The following is a 17,392-nucleotide window of genomic DNA, read 5'->3' on the forward strand; positions in this document are numbered from 1 at the left end:
TGCCTCCCCACTGGCATCCGTCCTCTCTGCCCTCTGTGTCATTTTCTGAATGCTCCGATTTGCAGGGTGCTCACACCTGGGGAGTTTTTCTTACGGTGAGGCTGCAACTTTTCCCTGACTCATTGGCCTGGGCTCAAGGTGATTTAAAATACAGCCTTTGCAGAGTCGGCGCACAATGGAACGGATCAGGCCCAACAAACTGCTCTGCCCCATGTTTACTAAGCGTTGCAGTCTCCTTGACTCCTCCCGCTCTGCCATGATGACATTTCACCTCTCCTACGTGGGCTGACTCCTCCTTAATCCGACTAAGAGCTAATCTCCCATGGAGGGATGTGATCCTGGGCCGACCACTGCATCTAAGCGCAGAGCACAGGAAGATCACGGCCGGTCTGAATGACTTAACACATGCACTTTTGCCCTCGCTCGACTGTTCGCCGCCAGCCTCGTCGTACACGGAGTACCTGTCTGTCACAGGGCTAGCTCAGTGTGATTAAAACCCCTAAAAAGCCACATCCATCTGCTACATGTCTGTTTTAATACTGCGAATAAATAGATGGTGTCATTTCTTTTCTTTCCCGCACATGTTTTTTATATTAGGCAATTATTTCCCAATATGCCTCTTCATAGGCACACTCTGTCTGTATTTTGCTTTGAGAATCCTTAAGTTTCATTACTGGAGACGGATCACAGTGCAGCCCAGCTGGTAATGTAGCTGTCTGCTCGTGAAAATGTCAAACCGAGACATGCGCAGGAACACATCACGACGCACCACCAACCAAAACTGCTCACTCGGTTTGTGTTAATTAAGAAAGCCTCGCTTTCGACTTACAGCTGGAAAAACACATCAAAGCGCGTATGTGTTTGTTTGCCCGCGCGTGTGTGTGTGTCACAAGCTTGGAGGCCGCTCACGGACCCACGGAGCGCACATGGCGGATGTTAATGACAACCGAGTGTGATGTGGCAGTGAGTGGGGGCCCCGTGACGAGCGGACGCCGCTCCTCGCGAGCGTCGCCAGCTCCGGTGCGTGGACCAGATTGGCCGAGCCCTCGCGCTCTACATGCTTTGATAGTTCTTTCATCCCTCTTTCGTTTCCTTGCTCCTTCCTATCCCTCGCTCTTTCTCTTCCCTCCTCCTGAAACCGTTGAGGTCCCTAAAAGGGGCAAATGAAGCTACGTGTATTTGTGTGTGTGATGGGAAGAGAGGGAACGAGAGAGAGAGAGTGGGGGGGGGGGGGAGGAGGAGGAAGAACTGAACTCTCCGCCCCCACACTGAAAAGAGGAGGTGAAAAATGGGGATAGAACCATGATGTCACCAACAGCCAATAGCAAGTGTGGGCTGGGGACTGTTTAAGGCCCGTCAGCTGTCCTGCTCCATCCACATCGGCTGTCCTTTTCTGCTATTGGTACAGTGAGGCCAGGCGCAGCTTTATCCGTCCTTTGCTCCATCTCTGGACGCCGGCCTCTGGCCTCTGACCTTTTGACTCCCAGAACCCCCCTGAATCAGTCTCACCATACCCCATACGGCCGGTCTCACGGCCTGTGTGTGGCATACATAAAGTTCTCGGGCCCACCTCTGTGATGATTTGCCACTGTAACCTTTTCCCTATATCAAATCTAGTTGAGATTGTACGCCGTATCGTAGCTATACTGTTTGTGTTTGAGTGTGAGACTTGCGTAATGGTAAAATCTGATTAACACCGAAACTTAGATTGGAAACAAGGAGCTTGTTCCTGCGCTGAGCCCGAGAGTGAAACCTACCGAAGGTGACGTAACCCCCCGACTCGTTCGGAGCCTTGTAAACAGTGACGTCTTTTTACACTCCACAGCGAAGCTTTGTGTAACTGACATGTTTTGTGTTGTTACCCAATTACTTATGAGGATAAGCTGTTAAGAGTTCGCTGTTTTCTGTGCTGCGACGTCTTTCGTGCGATCGTCCCCTTCGGTCACTCGGAATAACTTGGACGACATCTGTTGTAAAACTTTTTCCTTTTTTTTTTTATGTTCTGGTGCACGCTGTGATGCGAAGGCTCCAGACAAAAAACAGATCACTGCTGAATGCTGCCAAACATTTCCCGTCATTGGTCCTCTTTGGCCTTATCAGTGTGCATGTCAGCAGTAAGTGCCCCTATTCTTCTGTGTTGTTCAGCTGTCCATTAAGCACCTGCAAGCTGCAAGCCTTTAACTCCACGCGCAGATAGAAAGTTGGCAAAACAAGCAGCGAGGCTTGGGTGTGGACGAGAAAAAGTTTGATCAGCCTCTTTTTACGTGAAGTGATGCTTTTTATATAGAAGTAATCGGATCAAGGCGACACGGTTTTACCCTGATACCGTCTGAAGAGTGTTGCATCTCATCTGGCCATTTCACTTGAGAACGACTAGCCTAAAGTCTCAGAGCAGACTCTCAGGTCAGAGAGGATAATCTTCATATTTCAGATGTTAACTCTGGGCTCAACTGTCCCTGCTGAACCTGCTCCTTGTTCTTTTTTTTTTTCTTCTTCTTCCTTTTTTTTTCAAAGCAAGGGCAGCCTCACCAAAAGTACTGCGTGTACCCACAAGAAGCTCACTGTGAAAATTAAATTAAGGGGACGAGAAGTCAACTTTAAATCCAGCTGTCATCTTTGAAGTGGCTAATGGGAACAGAATGGGCTCCAGCGAGGTGCCAAACACGGAGGTGTGTGTGTATATGTGTGTGTGTGTATGTGTGTGTCCCAAAGAATAGAGCGAGTCGGGCCGAGCGACAACATTTCACCGCAGTCTTGTCTGCGTGTGCCAACAACGAGCCACTGTCATTTGAAAGACAAGAAAACTGCAGTCAGACAGACAGAGGGCCGCTGCGTCGGCTACGCACGCGATACCACGCGCCCACCGTTAAGTCCGGGTTAATGTTAGGGTTTACCGTCCGGCTATCAGTTGGGTTGACGACGCGCGGCCCCGCCTCCGTGTTTTCCAACCGCTTTTAATCGTCTGCCGTCGGGACGGTTGCGCTTAATCAGCACAAGGGCCTCATTCAGGTCGACGTGAAACAAAGACGTGTCATTTTAAATACAGACGTCAGGCCAGCCCGGGGAGAATGTGCGCTGGAACGTCGTGCCAGAATGAAGTCTGGACATCACGGGTTACAAAGTTGTAGATGATCATTTGCAGAAATAGACCTTGGCCTCGGAGCTGCTACTATTCTGATGCTCTGGTGATGAATACATGGCTGCAGACCGACCTTCTCTCTGGGCTGCTGCCTGTCTGGATATAGGTCGGTATGTAGCCAGGTTTTAGACCGGGCCTGTAAACCTCCCATACCTGAGCCAATTGAATCAGAGAGCAGTACTTTTTTTTGTTGTTTTTTATTTTATTTTTTTAATACGACTTCTTATGTTTTACTCCAGTCTTACACAGTGAAGCCTGTATTTATTTGTTCGCATGGCCGATGCCTATAACCAAGCTGTAGTCTGTAGTCAGGTGGTATTTGGAGCGGGCTGTGTGAGGAGGCTGAGGGGACGCGAAGTCTTGACACACTCTCACTAACCCCAACCAGTCAGCCAGTCACTAGCAAAACAGCCAGCCAACGCAGCACTGCCAGGAAACACACTGTATTTAATGAAGCAGATCTGGGAAGTCAGGTATTTTTAGAATCCACTTTTAGTGAGGGGAAACACCTCAGAATCTGTGAAGAAGAAAAAAAAAAGAAAAAAGGCATCTCGCTGAAGTTGCTTTTCCCATATTTATGTCTATCTTAGCACCTTATTTAGGTTGTCACTTTTAATGCCTGCAATTGACAAATGTCTCTAAGTGTCTGTAAACTCTGCTATGCGGGTGATGCAGCTGTTTCTACAGCAACGCTTGGAAATGAGAAAATAATGCGAAAATGCGAATGTTGTCTTGGACCCTCCGAGTCGCGGTTTGAACCCTGAGAATGAGTTGGACACTCGCCTGATTTAAGAAGGAAGTTTGCCCCGGAGACCTGTTTTTATGTGACAAATAAGATTCCAGAGGGGTTCAGCTGGGACTCTGTGACGTCTAGACTACGAGATGTCACAGAGTATGATAGATTAGAGTCAGACTCCCAGAAGTTCAGCTCGAGTTACGGCTCTGTTTTGGAGTCTGGATTCCTTCTGATTTTCTGATTAGTGGCCTCAAGCTATAATTATAAGCATGAGTTAATGGGATATGGTGTTGAGAGGCCTTAATACTTACATTAGTTATGGTGTATCCCTGCTTATCATATTAAGGTTTCTATTAATCTGAATATGGGCCTATAACTGCCAAATAAAATACACAGATATCCTTGTAAATCACTGTGTTGGTGAAATTGGTGAAATGTCTGTTAAAATGGATTTCCTTACTCACTCTTTCCACAGTTTTAATGCGTCTTTAATAGCTTTCAGACCATCCTGCACCTCCGCAGCAATAAAAACACAAAGTTCTTTCACGACGTAATAGTGCTGCATACCTGTGTCCTTTTAGTGAGCGCAATCAATCAACAACAAAGCAACAACAACAACAACAACAGCAGCAGCAGCTGCAGACTGGGCCAAGGCCTGAGGGCTGAAGGAAGGTGCGTGTGTGTGTGTTGTTGTTGTGACTGAACGCGAGTGAGGGGAAATGCCACGCATGCCTGAACACACAGACCAGCACATAGTTGTGTGAAAAACACATTGCTGTTCTTTAGAGGGCATGGGAGTGGAAGAGACCCAGAAACACTGGGATAGAGAGGAACGGGCTCACGCGCACCTTTGTGCGCCGGCCTGAACAGAGATTTAGCCAAGCTCATGTGAGCCAGCTGTCTGCATGAGAAAATCACATCATCATGCCGCTGAGCAGCGTTGCTGCCCTTCTAAACAAAACCCCTCCTGATTGGGAGAACGGTCGATCTCCGCTGAACGCGTCAGACACGCTCCGCGTGAGAAAGGTGAAAAACGCCACTTCAGATTAGAAGAGTCCGCGTCCCACCACGTGAGAATCAATCGCTGCATCGGTGAGACAGCGCTGGAATCTCTGATGCGGTTTTTGCCTTTGGCTGTGAGCGGAGGAAGCATCCTCTCTCTCCTGCCGCCTGGGCTGATGTGGTTTAAACAAGTGTCTGGAGTGATCCACTGGGGGCTCCCAGGGAGGATCGGGTTGCCGGATGAGGATGTGGCCTGATGGAACTCGGGGAGCTGGGGGCAAGCGAGGGTGGGGGGGCTGGGGGGGCTCAACCTACGATCCAGGCTGCTGCAGACCACGTTTGGCCCGCTGTCTGCTACTCTGCTTCTGCTCTGCTACCTTACTGTCTGCTCTCAGATGTGGTAACTTGAACTCAGCACCTTTGACTGTGCACAGAGTGGGAGGCTTTGCATCCCTTACAGTGCAGTGCAGTGGATTTACCAAAGTGAGCAGCAGAGTGAATACTTTGGTGAATGGAAGTGAAGTAGAGATAGATTTAATTATGTCCTAATGGAGCTATGGTCCCATTTATATTATGGAGCAAGGACAGGCGGTGTGATTGACACTTAATGTGCAGCTTCTCTTGTATCCTCCTCTATAGTTATCAGTCATATGGGGGCTATGTTCTCTAGTATGCGTGTATTATTCAAAACTATTTTATATTATGTATGTATTTAAATCCGTTTAAATAAAAATGCTGCCTCTTGCTTTCTTTATTTAAATTTCAGCCCGGCTTTCAGGTTTAGCCGACATTCCAGGAAAAAGCTTCGGAGCTGTTTACAGGAGTCTTGTTGCTGAGGAGGCTTGTTGTTGAGTGTTCAGGATTTTCCTTAACTTATGGTTTCTGTGAATCTGTGGCAAAGTCATGCTTAATCGCTATGGTTACGACGTCCCCCCACCACCCCTCCCTCCCTCCCTCCTTCTCAACGCCTGCTCAAGAGAGGACTTGTTTACCGTCTCTGCTCCAGACTCAATAACATGTCAGTCATCGAGATTAGAACCTCCCCTGCCCGCCTGCTATTGGCCCAGCAGATAGCTCCCAGTTTAACCCCCAACCTCCTCCTCCCCCCCCCCCGAGCCCCACTGTGAATAATGAATGATTTCCCAACTGTCTGTCACGCTTCCTACTTCTCTTCAATGACACAGTGAAAACACAGCACACTTTGATAATGCCGTAAAGAATGAAATCTTTCATCTTTCATTGGATATTTTTTTTTTTATATTTCACTATCGTGACGCTTATGATTGGATTTTGAAAAGTGCATAATTTTAACATAATATTTCGTATATTTTCGCACCGCACCTCGTCTTCAGAGGTGGCAGTGGCCTGCTGGCAGTAAACGTGTCACCAGTCTTCCAGTGTAAACAGTGTAGTAGTCTACTTACACAGCATGCTCTCTAGCAAACAGGACATGACTTGCATTCAGATGTGGAGCATTGCTGCACTGCAAAATTCTTCCTCTGAAGCACCGGCATTTTTATTCCGTACAGTAATGCAGTTGTTTGAACCCTTTCACCCGTCCTCTCATCCTCACACACACACACACACACACCTCCCCCTCTGAAGGCGGACAGTGTTGAAATCAAGGCATCTTGTTATAAAAAGGAATCTGCCTTTTTTGTCGACACAGATCGCGGAAGGGGGGCACGCTCGAAGGGTCGTGAAGCCCCTTTGCGGGTTAATTCAGATTCATTTCACACAGAATCATTTCAGCCTCGCATCTTTGTGTGTCCTTGCGTGCTGTGCATCGACTATTCGGCTTCGGCGTCTCACTCCTCTCCTCTGTAATCATGTTTGTAGCAAACACAACTTCTTCCCCGGATTCTGTAGCAAATCCTGAAGTTGTTAGGAGGGATTAACATTCTCCCTCCGGCCTAGAACATTCTGCGGATGCTTCGCATAGTCCGGCGACTGGAGGATACCTTTAGAAACAAAAAAACAAACAATGCACAGAACTTGTGTGCCCCTCAGGCCATTAACGACGCCTCCTCCCTGCCTCCGTCCCCTCACTGCTGCTTCTGCTGTGCTTAAACGTGGTTGGAGGGATGCGCCAGCTACTGAAAGGGAGACTCCCCTGCGCCGGCCGCTGTCTCGTTTACCATTGATCAAATGCTCCTGGCCGCTCCTCGTGTCGCAGTGCTCTGGTGAACAGCAGGGGCAGGCTGGTGGTTGGCTATGGTGTCTGACCTGACTGTGTTTGCTCAGGGAAAGAGCAGGAGGGGAGGGGGGTTGTGTAACTACTGTATGAGAGGAACAACATTATAAACCTCCCTACCCCCACTCGCAGCACATATTTGACTGCTGCCTCACATTATTGTCAGAGTTTTAGCTTTTTGCACCTTGTTTCCGCAATTCGCCCCTGTCAGCGGCCACTTGATGAAACACCGCGCACTCGAAGGGGATGGGGACTGATCCCGGGGCGCTGGTGTCTCTTGTTTTTTCCTGCTCATATGATACGTCCATTCAGGGGACTACGAGCATGATGACGGCTTATCTCGAGAGGAGCCCCTTTGAAGTAGTGGAAACCTACAATGCACTGCATAGCTATGCGTAGAGAGCTTCAGTGTGGAAATAGGGCCGCATTAAGAGCATCTATAAATAGAGGATTGTATCCTTGATACCACGGGTTGTTTGGTCACGCAGTGAAACCCGGGTCGACTTATATGGATTTAAGGCTGGGCCCCCCCACCCCCCCCCCCGCTCTTTCCTCTGGCGGGAGGTATGCATGTTTGGAATTTTTCGTCATTGAGGAATCTGTTAAAATGATGCGGAAGGAGCAGACCTCCTCCAATAACGCTCATTAGAGTTTGCCTTGGCTGCCCCCTTTTGGTAGGATTCCAAGAAAACGAAGCCTCACTTACTGTACGTCTCTCTTCCTTAAACACACACTTGTCAGTATCGTATTTCCAATCAAATCGCAGCTGTTAGGCGAAGACCTGTGTGTGTGTGTGTGTGTGTGTTGGCATTTGATGCTGTAGTTTTAAAAAAAATATCTTTGCCATTTGTTTTGGACGTGATCCAGTCGTTAGATAGACTATTAGTGAAGTACTACTGAGTGACTCAACTCCTGGTGTGACAGAACACATAGTGTGAAGCTATTCTTAGAGCAGGAAAGGCCATATAGCTAACACATACCTTCTCTGCTTACCTGCAACATCATGAAAATACTCTCGCAGACGGGAAATGCTTCCTATGATCAGATGATTATTTCAGACTCCTGAAGAACAAGAGCTTACTTTTGTCACAGAATTCTGTCCAAACCCTGTGTTTACTCTCTTCTTGAACTATTGGATTTGACTAATGTGAGCAAGAATGGCAAGTATCTCAGATACTTTCACAAGTGGGAGCGTTCAGTGTCCTGCACCGTCATGTTCTTAACCTGCACAGATGTTTTGTAAAAGGGAGATGAAGTATCCGTCGAGAGCCGGCCTTTATTTTCACGACCGGTTCGCAAATTGAACGAAACCAGCGAGACGAAAGGCTCCGAAAGCTGCGTTCCATTTAAAGCAAATCAATGAGCAGAGCGGAGTTTCCTCTTTGTCTCTGGCACGCACGGATATTCACATACCAGCATGCACGTGCACACGTGTTACCCAATCATGCACACTCATTCTTCATCCCGTGTGCTCCAGCTACGGTATCTACTGGAGGTGTAATTTAGGAAGTGAAGGAAGTAATTTAGTGTGTTTTTACAGCCTTGCAAATTAGAATAATATACATGAAAGATATCGGTAAAATGTGTGTGCACATATGTCCTTTCAGCTCTGGTTTTTGCACCAGGAGGCGGTTGCTAGGGAACCAGGAGTGCTGTGCCTCTTGTTTTAGTTCAGTTCAGTTTAGTTCAGTTCAGTTTTATAGCCCATGTGGGGAAATTTGTCCTGCAGCAATAACAAAGAGCATAACAATAAATAGTAAACACTTAAAGCCCCGAAATATAAACAGCCCGACAATGTGGACGCCAGCCGGGGCTTTGCTGGTTTCACAATTTGTACTACGCAAATAAGAAGGAATTATTATTGATTTATTATCTGCTACACATTTCCCCCCAAAGCAACCAGAACTCTATATTCCCAGGGCAGCTCTGGACAGAGGCTGCTCAAACAACAATCATCAGCAGGAAATACCTTGTCACCAGACCTTTCACGAGCCTTCATATAGGTCCACGCACACATCCACATCCACATCCACCAGGTGCTGTTTCTGTGGAGTGGACTGAAACTAGGACAGCCCCTGCCTGCAGTGTCTCCAGATGAGCTAGCAGTGGGGAAACGTCTGCCTTCTTCCCTTTACATCTGTTTTTCCTGAAGAGCTGTAAATAGGCCTTCAGTACAAATATTTTTGAACATTAAAACCAGACATCTGCATTTTGCTTTTTTTTTTTTTTATGTGTCACAGTTAATTTAAGAGTTAAACAGATGCTCACAAGACGTTAGGAAGACTACAAACGAGCGCTGATCTAATTTAACCGTGTCTGGTTACCTGAATTGGTAACTTTTGTCTTTTCTGCGCTGAAGTTTGCCCTTGGACGGACTTATTCTCCAGAGCCGGAGGCTGATGCGTTAAATGGTCGTGTTGCAAGCTCTGTAAGATAAATCTGACAAACTGTGAGCATGTACGATCTGTCAAACGCGCTGTCGGTCTGTCTACATGTGTTATTGATAACGGATTGTTGTGTGTTTTGGTTTCTCAGTGATTCCCGGTAACTTCTATTATTCACGTTGCTCAAGCTTGATTTGAAACACCCGTCACAGTCGTCTTCCGTCCACTTTTCTCACGGCCTGGAAAGACGCACAGTGGTCATCTGGTTGGAGTGGGAGTGGACGTTTGGTTCTAGCTGCAGATCACTTCCATTATTTCAAAATATTTATAAAATAAGAGAAATCCTCATAGACGTTGGAGAACTGGGTTGTTTTTATTAGCCTCTTGTTCCCCATTTGGTTAAAATCCTGGCATATTGTAGTACCACGTGTCATCCCTTTGGTGTGGTGATGCTAGACATGGTTATATTAGGAGACTTGTGTCCTGCAGTTTTGCTAAAATGACCTTGGTTTGTTATCCTGATGGAACTCCCATTTCCTCTGAGATAGCACACGCCAGCTCTGTGTCTTTTTTGAGGCTCCTACTTTTAAAGTCTCTTCACTTGTTGCATCCATAGTCGAAAATGAAATATTGTAAAAGTCATCTCTTTTGCAAATTAAGAAGAAAAAAAAATACCCGTACTGAATTCAGACCAAGTGATCACAATAAGTTTTAGGAGCATGTTGCTCTTTAACCTCTTATTTTTTACCAAGCGAACAGCAAAAGCAATCTATCATCCTAATCCTTTCCCGCTTCGTATTTGTTTAGCATTTCTGTCGCTGTCAACCATATTTTTGACATGTGCTATTGTTCTTTGTCAACATCGGTTTGACCTTTGTCATCCTTGAGGTTTTTGGAAAAGCCGTCTTGTAACTGTATACCACTCGCCCAGAACTGACCTCTCTCTTTGTCCTCTGCCTCCATCAGTGTGCCCGGACCACTGCAAGCTGGCCTGTATGGACAACGGGGAGTGTTGCCACAGCCAGTGCCTGGGTAGCTGCACCGAACCCCACAACGACATGGCCTGCTCCGCCTGCCTCCACTACAACCTCGAGGGCCAATGCGTGCCAGACTGTCCGCCGGGCACTTACAAGTTCGAGGGCTGGCGCTGCATCACGCTGGACCTGTGCTCTCATGTGCACCTGCCCAGTGATACTCACTTTGTCATCCACGGTGGAGAATGCATGCCCGATTGTCCCTCTGGCTTCACGCGCAACGAGACTAATCGGTAAGGACTTACCCTTCACTCCTGGTTAAGGTCCTGATGTTCAGAGATGCCAGCGCACTGAATGTAGAAAGCATTGAAAAAGCTCTTTCTTATTATGTATTTTGAATTGGATTGTTTTACATTGTGTCTAAGGTTTCACAAAGTTTAACTATTCATCTTTATTATTTTGTGTTTGAATTCCTCTGGGATCACAGGTCTTGGTATTATTCCATGGGTAAACCTTTTGTGAATAGATGTTTATTCTTCAGTGTTCAAGTATGCCACGGCAGCTTGTACTCGCTCTGGGTTGATGCATAATGAATTCAATTGAATGAGGTATCCTTGAACTGAACTTCACCTTACCTCTCCTTTTACAGCGTTCCTTTTTGTTTTGTTTTTTGAAGTGGGTTTCAAAACAGGAATTAAAAGTTCAGATTAAAGATTTAAGTTTGAACTCACCAGACTGTTTAAGTAAGAGAAGAGCAAAATGTTCTCGGCGTGTCACCACTGGTAGATCGCGCAGACTAGCCCTGAAAGGTTTTAAGAAGAGGCTCCGCTGAGCCGTCTCCCTCCGCTTGACATTCCCTTTGTTTGGCGCTAACCCTCGATGAGAAAACTTTTTGTTCAAAGTCTTAGTCTCGTCAAATCCCAAAGTTTCCATGCAGACCTTGCTGCTGGATGTTATTTGGCCATCGCACTGCTGTTTTGTCTCTGAGGTCAATACAGTGAGTCACTCTCTCACGAAACAAGAGTTCAGTTGAGGGCCCATAAAAGATTAAACTCCATGTGAGAGGTGACCTCGTATCATGCACTGAATTTATTTGCATGATTCTTCTGGAATGCTTGGGAGCAAGGGAGTGGACAAATTATTTAAGGGCGAGGTTTTTTTGAAGAATTTTTTTCATTTTTTTTTGACAGTTTTTGCATTTTTGTTTTTTTTTTTTTTTTCCCGTGCCCCATGTCTTCTAGTTCTCATTCACCTCTTCCCTTTGCTTCCTCTTTACACAGTATGCTGTGCACTGCTTGCAACGGCCTGTGTGATAAGGTCTGCACGTCCCCTGTCATCAACTCCGTGGATGCTGCTCAGTCCCTGAAGGACTGCACTGTCATCGAAGGCAGTCTGGACATCAACATTCGCCAGGGAAGTAAGTGCAGCTCAGAGTCCGCTGATTTCATGTAATGGACGTTTTGCAGTAGCTCAGCAGACTATTCTTCAACACGTACTGGGAACTTTTAGAGGACTAAACTATATCAGATACAACTAAGCAGATTGAAAGTTCTTTGGTTGGCTGGTGAACACTGGCCAACGGATTATTTGATTTGCCTGCAATCTGCCACACAATACCTTATAGCAGGGGTCAACGTTTTTACGTTTCCAGTCTATTATATGTGTTCTATATTAAACTCAGCCTTGTGCTGTTTACAAATATACATTATCAACATCATTTTGCATTCATTATTGAGCTCTTCACATAACACACAGACTCAATTACAGTAGTATGTACTCATTTTGGCCTTCATTTCGATATTCATTGGGGGAACCTGACAGAGTCAGCGTGTAATATGCGGCCTCGTGATTGGCTTAGCAGCGATAGGAGCGGGGCCTACTGTATACAGGAGGTTTAGATTGACAGGTCTAGTGGCTATTGAGACGGCTCCTTTGTTGCTGAATGTAGATAATGTCTCTGCCTCCATTTATCCCTTTACTAAAATATGTTGGATTCATCGTATAGTGGATTTAAAGATGTTTGAATTTGTGGGGGAAAATTAAAAAAATATATAAAAAAATGCCTAATCAATCCAAGATTTTACGACAAACCCCCTGCACACACACACCCACCCACACACACACACACACACCACACCCCCCCGCAGTACCTCTGCGGAAACGCCTGTTGAAGACCTAAGCCCTGTAGAAATCATTTACAGTACATTCACACGAGCATGTTGCACTCAGCCCTATTATAATTGTGATTACACAGATAATAAAAGTAGAAAATCCTTAGCTGATAAGATGCACATAGAGGGCTGCAAAATCAACATTACATCTGCTTCCTGTACTCTAACCTAATTATCACATTATGATATAATTTACTTTATTTGCTTAGTTGACAGGGCGGCTCACAAGCTAATCTCAACATATCATAAAGATTGTTATCAGAAAGACTGAGTGCTTAGCGGTATCACAGTTGCAGTCGATGTGCTGTGGAGGAGGTTCTCAAAAGATGTGTCTCAAAGGCTTTTTTTCTGTCATTGTGACTGTGTTTGTCTTTACCTCCAGTCCCAGATAACATAGCCTCTGAGCTGGAGAACTTCATGGGGCTGATCCAGAAGGTGACGGGCTATGTGAAGATCCGACACTCCCACGCGCTCGACTCGCTGTCCTTCCTCAAGAGCCTCCGTGTCATCAATGGGCAGGAGCTCATCGACAAGTAAGGTTTTTCTGAGCGTATGTGCGCGCGCATGCCTGTAGTGGTGTGTGTAGCATTAGAAAACACGAGCAGGCGAGGACGTCGTTGAAGATGCTTGAATGTCCAAGTGGCTTCACGTTGTTCAAGTGGTTCGGCTCTGGATGAGTACAGTAACATAAACTGCCGCGTCTAAATTTAATCCGCATGCCTTACACAAGGTCTGGCACCAAGGCGCGATAAGTCACTGTCGCTACAAATGTGAATGGAAAGTCTCAGGTCCACCAGTGTCTTCACCGTGATATCTACGGCAGACTAAGATACGAGGGAAGGTTTTTTTTTTTTTTTTTTTGGTTATGGCCAAAGGGGTCATGGGAAAGCCTGTCGCCCTGCTTGTTATCATTTCTCCCAGGGTTAAGTTTCACTCGGAGGAATGCTGTTGAGGATGGTAGGCATTCCCGTCACTGTTCTGCTGTGTTACTTGGAACGTTGGAGTTTAGAGCGTCAGCACGACACTGTTTCATGTCCTCCCCTCAGGTTTGTTTGTCAGACAGACAAACAAACCTGAGGCCACGTGACGTGAACCTCTGCTAGGGCCGAACGCTAATGCCCCTTCAAACCCATTTGCAGCCACTTAAGCTTGAAAGTTTTTCACGTCCAATAAAAACTTGTATTAACGTCCATTTGGTGACATGTTTCTAAGCACCTTCTTGTCTTCTTGTCGTCACCAGCATGTATTCGTTCTCCGCCATCAACAATCAGAATCTGCAGTCCTTGTGGGACTGGAGTCAGCACAACCTGACTATTCGGGCTGGGCGTCTCTTCTTCCGCCAGAACCCACGGCTCTGCATGTCTGAGATCCACACAATGTGGGATAAGACGAACATAGCTGTGAAGCCGGAGGAGGGAGACTTCCGCAACAACGGGGAAAGAGCCAGCTGTGAGTATATCCACTGACTGATCTACATGTGATTTTATGTAGTCATTCGGTGTTTGTGCACACCAGAGAAGCCATGAAATGTAATTTTATTTTACTTTATGCAAATGTCTCACTGTGGCCTCTGCTCTGTTGTGACAGGTAAAAGCCACATCTTGAAATTCAAGTCTAACAGCACAAGGAGCCACGCGATCAGTCTGACGTGGGAGCGCTACCAGCTGCAGGATCGTAGAAACCTCATCAGCTTCATAGTCTACTACAAGGAGTCGTAAGTACCCAGAAAACAAAAAAAAATGTGTGTGTACAGACCTAAAAAGGTTCAACGGATAAAAGTTTTCACATAAAAAAAATTCTATTCTGTACACCGATCAGCCGCAACATTAAAACCGCTGACAGGAGAAGTAAATGATAAAGACCATCTCGTGACAAAGCAAACTTCTGCTGGGAAACGTTTCGTTTACTTAGACACGTAGCACCTACCTAAACCAGACCAGACACCTCCACCCCGTGGCAGTGGCAGGATGCAGCCTGACACAGGAACACACACAAAAACAGCTTGGCAACAACTCATAAAAACATGAAGAACAGCACAAGGTGTTGACGTGTCCTCCAAATTCACCAGATCCCAAACTGATCAAGTATCTGTGGGATGCACTACAACAAACCTGATCCACAATCTGTTGCCAGACACCACAGGACACCATCAGACAGCCCATGTCCATTCTCTGATGTTTTAGAGGCACAAGGGAGACCTACACACTATGAGGGAGGTGGTCATAATGTTATGCCTGATTACTGATGACATCTTTTGTGTCGTCTACAGTCCTTTCCAGAACATCACAGAGTTCGATGGCCAGGACGGCTGTGGCTCAAACAGCTGGCACATGGTGGACGTGGATCTTCCCTGGGACGGAACCACTGATCCTAAAGTCACCCTTCAGCAGCTCAAGCCCTGGACCCAGTACGCTATCTTTGTGAAAGCTATTAACCTGCAGGTGGAGGACAAACACATCACTGGGGCAAAGAGTGATATTATATACCTTCGCACACGCCCGTCACGTAAGTTTGAGAACTTTCCCTTGGCCACCGGTCCCACAGATGTTGACGCTGTTTATAAGTTGTCAGTAATTACTGTGTGTGATTGAGTGACCACATGAGCCAGAGTTTAATAACATGTTGTGACTTTGGGACTGTTTCAGTGCCATCTGTGCCTAAAGACGCCAGAGCGTATGCCAACTCCTCAACTAAGCTGGTGGTGAGGTGGTCACCTCCAGTCTTCCCCAATGGCAACCTGTCCTACTACCTGGTGCGCTGGCAGCAACAGCCGGAGGATAGGGAGCTATACCAACACAACTACTGCTCCAAAGGTCTGCGTTACTCCGTATACAATACGATGAACAGCCTTTTACCCTCTGAGCTTTCCCTTGGATAATTCTTATATGTGCATGTTGTTGTTGTGCATGAACAAAACAATGGACGGCAACTGATTAGCCCAAAATATGGGAAACGGGAAGAAACACATTGTTCTCCACCTGTTCACAGTCTTTGTGTTAAGCTCCGCTAATTAGCTGCTGTGTGTAGTTTTGTATTTACTTACAGATATGAAAGCAGTAGCAATCTGCCTTTGAGAAAGCAAATAAGTATACTGCGTTATCTCATGAGTCATGATTCCTTTGATATTAAAAGCCCTAGTCATGCTTCACCCTTTTGTCCCTGACTTTTTCTTCGATTTCCCAAACAGAGCTGAAGGTTCCCATCCGGATCTCAGCGACGGGGCTCTCGGACATGGAAGACTGCACCAAGCCCACCAAGTCAGACCTGGCCGGGGGAGAGAAGAGGCCGTGCTGCACTTGCCAGAAGACGTCGGAGGAGAAGGACCGGGAGAAGGATGACCGCCTCTTCGTCAAAGAATTTGAGAATTTCCTCCACAACGCCATCTTTCTGCCGAGGTACGGTGAAACAGCGTGGAGATGAGTTTGACTTCTTTTCATGCGGAAATCGCAGAGCACAACTTTGTTTGCTTCGAGGGGTTAAAATGAGAATTCAGTCAGTGGCTCAGGTGCAGCTGCTCCTCTATGGGGCCGACTCGATCCGAGCGTGGGGACGTAGATGGACTGGACGGGTGTGGGGGGGTGAGCAGGCCCGTCGAGCCCGGCCCTTTTCCCCAGGTGGAGCAAATAAGGAGACACGCTGAGCGGGAACCAAAGCCTTCTTAGCGCTCTTGTGGCTTTTTGTTGCCGTGGCAACGGTGGCACAGGGGATGTTAGGACCTAACAGGCAGCAATTTAGGCAACACAAACAAACCCAGGAGAGCAATGTGATTAAGGAGTCTGAAGGGTCTAGTTTGGCTGCACACTAGCTGCTTAAGCTTTTGTTCCCCACAATAGGGACTGACATCTGTGTTGTGTTATCGTTTAACTTGCTCGTGGCTGTGTATGTTTCGCTGTTTCAAAGGCTCCAGCTCTGTTCTCCTCTCACACGTCTCCGACAGACAGTCACACACAATCTATGCATTTGTGAGCGCTCACCTTGTGATATATCACGGGCAAATATGGAAATCTCTTTAATATCCCTCTCGTGAGGATCATATATATGTCAGGTGTCTTATAAATCTGTGGCTTGAATGATGAACATCCAGAGTTCATTCGCTTAAAGAGGGAATTAGATCAAGAATATGTCTTTGGAGGAAACATGATAAAACATAGCCTTCTACTGCAATTGAACTCATCATCTATGCGCCTCCTCCTGTCTCCGTCTGTGTTGATTTGTTATAGTTTAGCTGTCTAGGAAACTGCCAGTGGCAGGTCCCTGGCCTGCAGCGAGGGTCCCAGCCAGTGTGTGCACAGGCTCTCCACTGTAACGCAGCCAGCATTATTCCAAACCACTCCACGGAAAGGCTTTGAAAACCTTTTTTTTTTTTTTTTCTTAAACTAAAGTTCAGAGTTTAGACCCTGGGTGAGGGGAAAAGAGGGCGCACGAAAAACAGAACCAGAAAAAGAAGAGGAAATGTTTTCCATTCTGTCCCCCTCGACTCGGCACTCCAGTCTGCTCCTCCCCTTGCACGCTCTCTTTGTCCGAGACTCTCTCTTTTTTTTTTTTTCTTTTTTTTTCTGGAAAGAGACAGCTGCCAGGAAATGTACAGTGAATCCATCTGGAATTTAAATGAATAAGGGAAGAGCCTCATCAGCGCTAGAGCACAAACAGAAAGCAAGAAAATCAGGCTGATTTAATGGAAGGGAGGAGGGGAGGGAGTACAGAGGCTGCACAAAGAAGGTGGCTGCCAATATCTGTTTAGTAGACCTTGTGGTGCGATGCAAAACCTGTTATCAGCGGACTGGAGCATTTA

The 17,392-nt window shown here is 46.6% G+C and overlaps 1 protein-coding gene across 1 annotated transcript in view; it reads left to right on the top strand.

The window, feature by feature from the left end:
• igf1ra (insulin-like growth factor 1a receptor) overlaps positions 1-17,392 on the top strand; it is a 70,639-nt gene that overhangs the window by 37,132 nt on the left and 16,115 nt on the right. The window contains exons 3-10 of the mRNA XM_047595452.1: positions 10,422-10,722; positions 11,710-11,846; positions 12,983-13,133; positions 13,841-14,049; positions 14,188-14,314; positions 14,870-15,105; positions 15,246-15,413; positions 15,788-15,995. Coding sequence (XP_047451408.1) covers positions 10,422-10,722; positions 11,710-11,846; positions 12,983-13,133; positions 13,841-14,049; positions 14,188-14,314; positions 14,870-15,105; positions 15,246-15,413; positions 15,788-15,995 — 1,537 coding nt within the window. The remainder of the gene's footprint in view (positions 1-10,421; positions 10,723-11,709; positions 11,847-12,982; positions 13,134-13,840; positions 14,050-14,187; positions 14,315-14,869; positions 15,106-15,245; positions 15,414-15,787; positions 15,996-17,392) is intronic.

This window comes from Mugil cephalus, chromosome 10 (genome assembly GCF_022458985.1).
Source record: "Mugil cephalus isolate CIBA_MC_2020 chromosome 10, CIBA_Mcephalus_1.1, whole genome shotgun sequence".
In the NCBI taxonomy this organism is placed as follows: domain Eukaryota; kingdom Metazoa; phylum Chordata; class Actinopteri; order Mugiliformes; family Mugilidae; genus Mugil; species Mugil cephalus.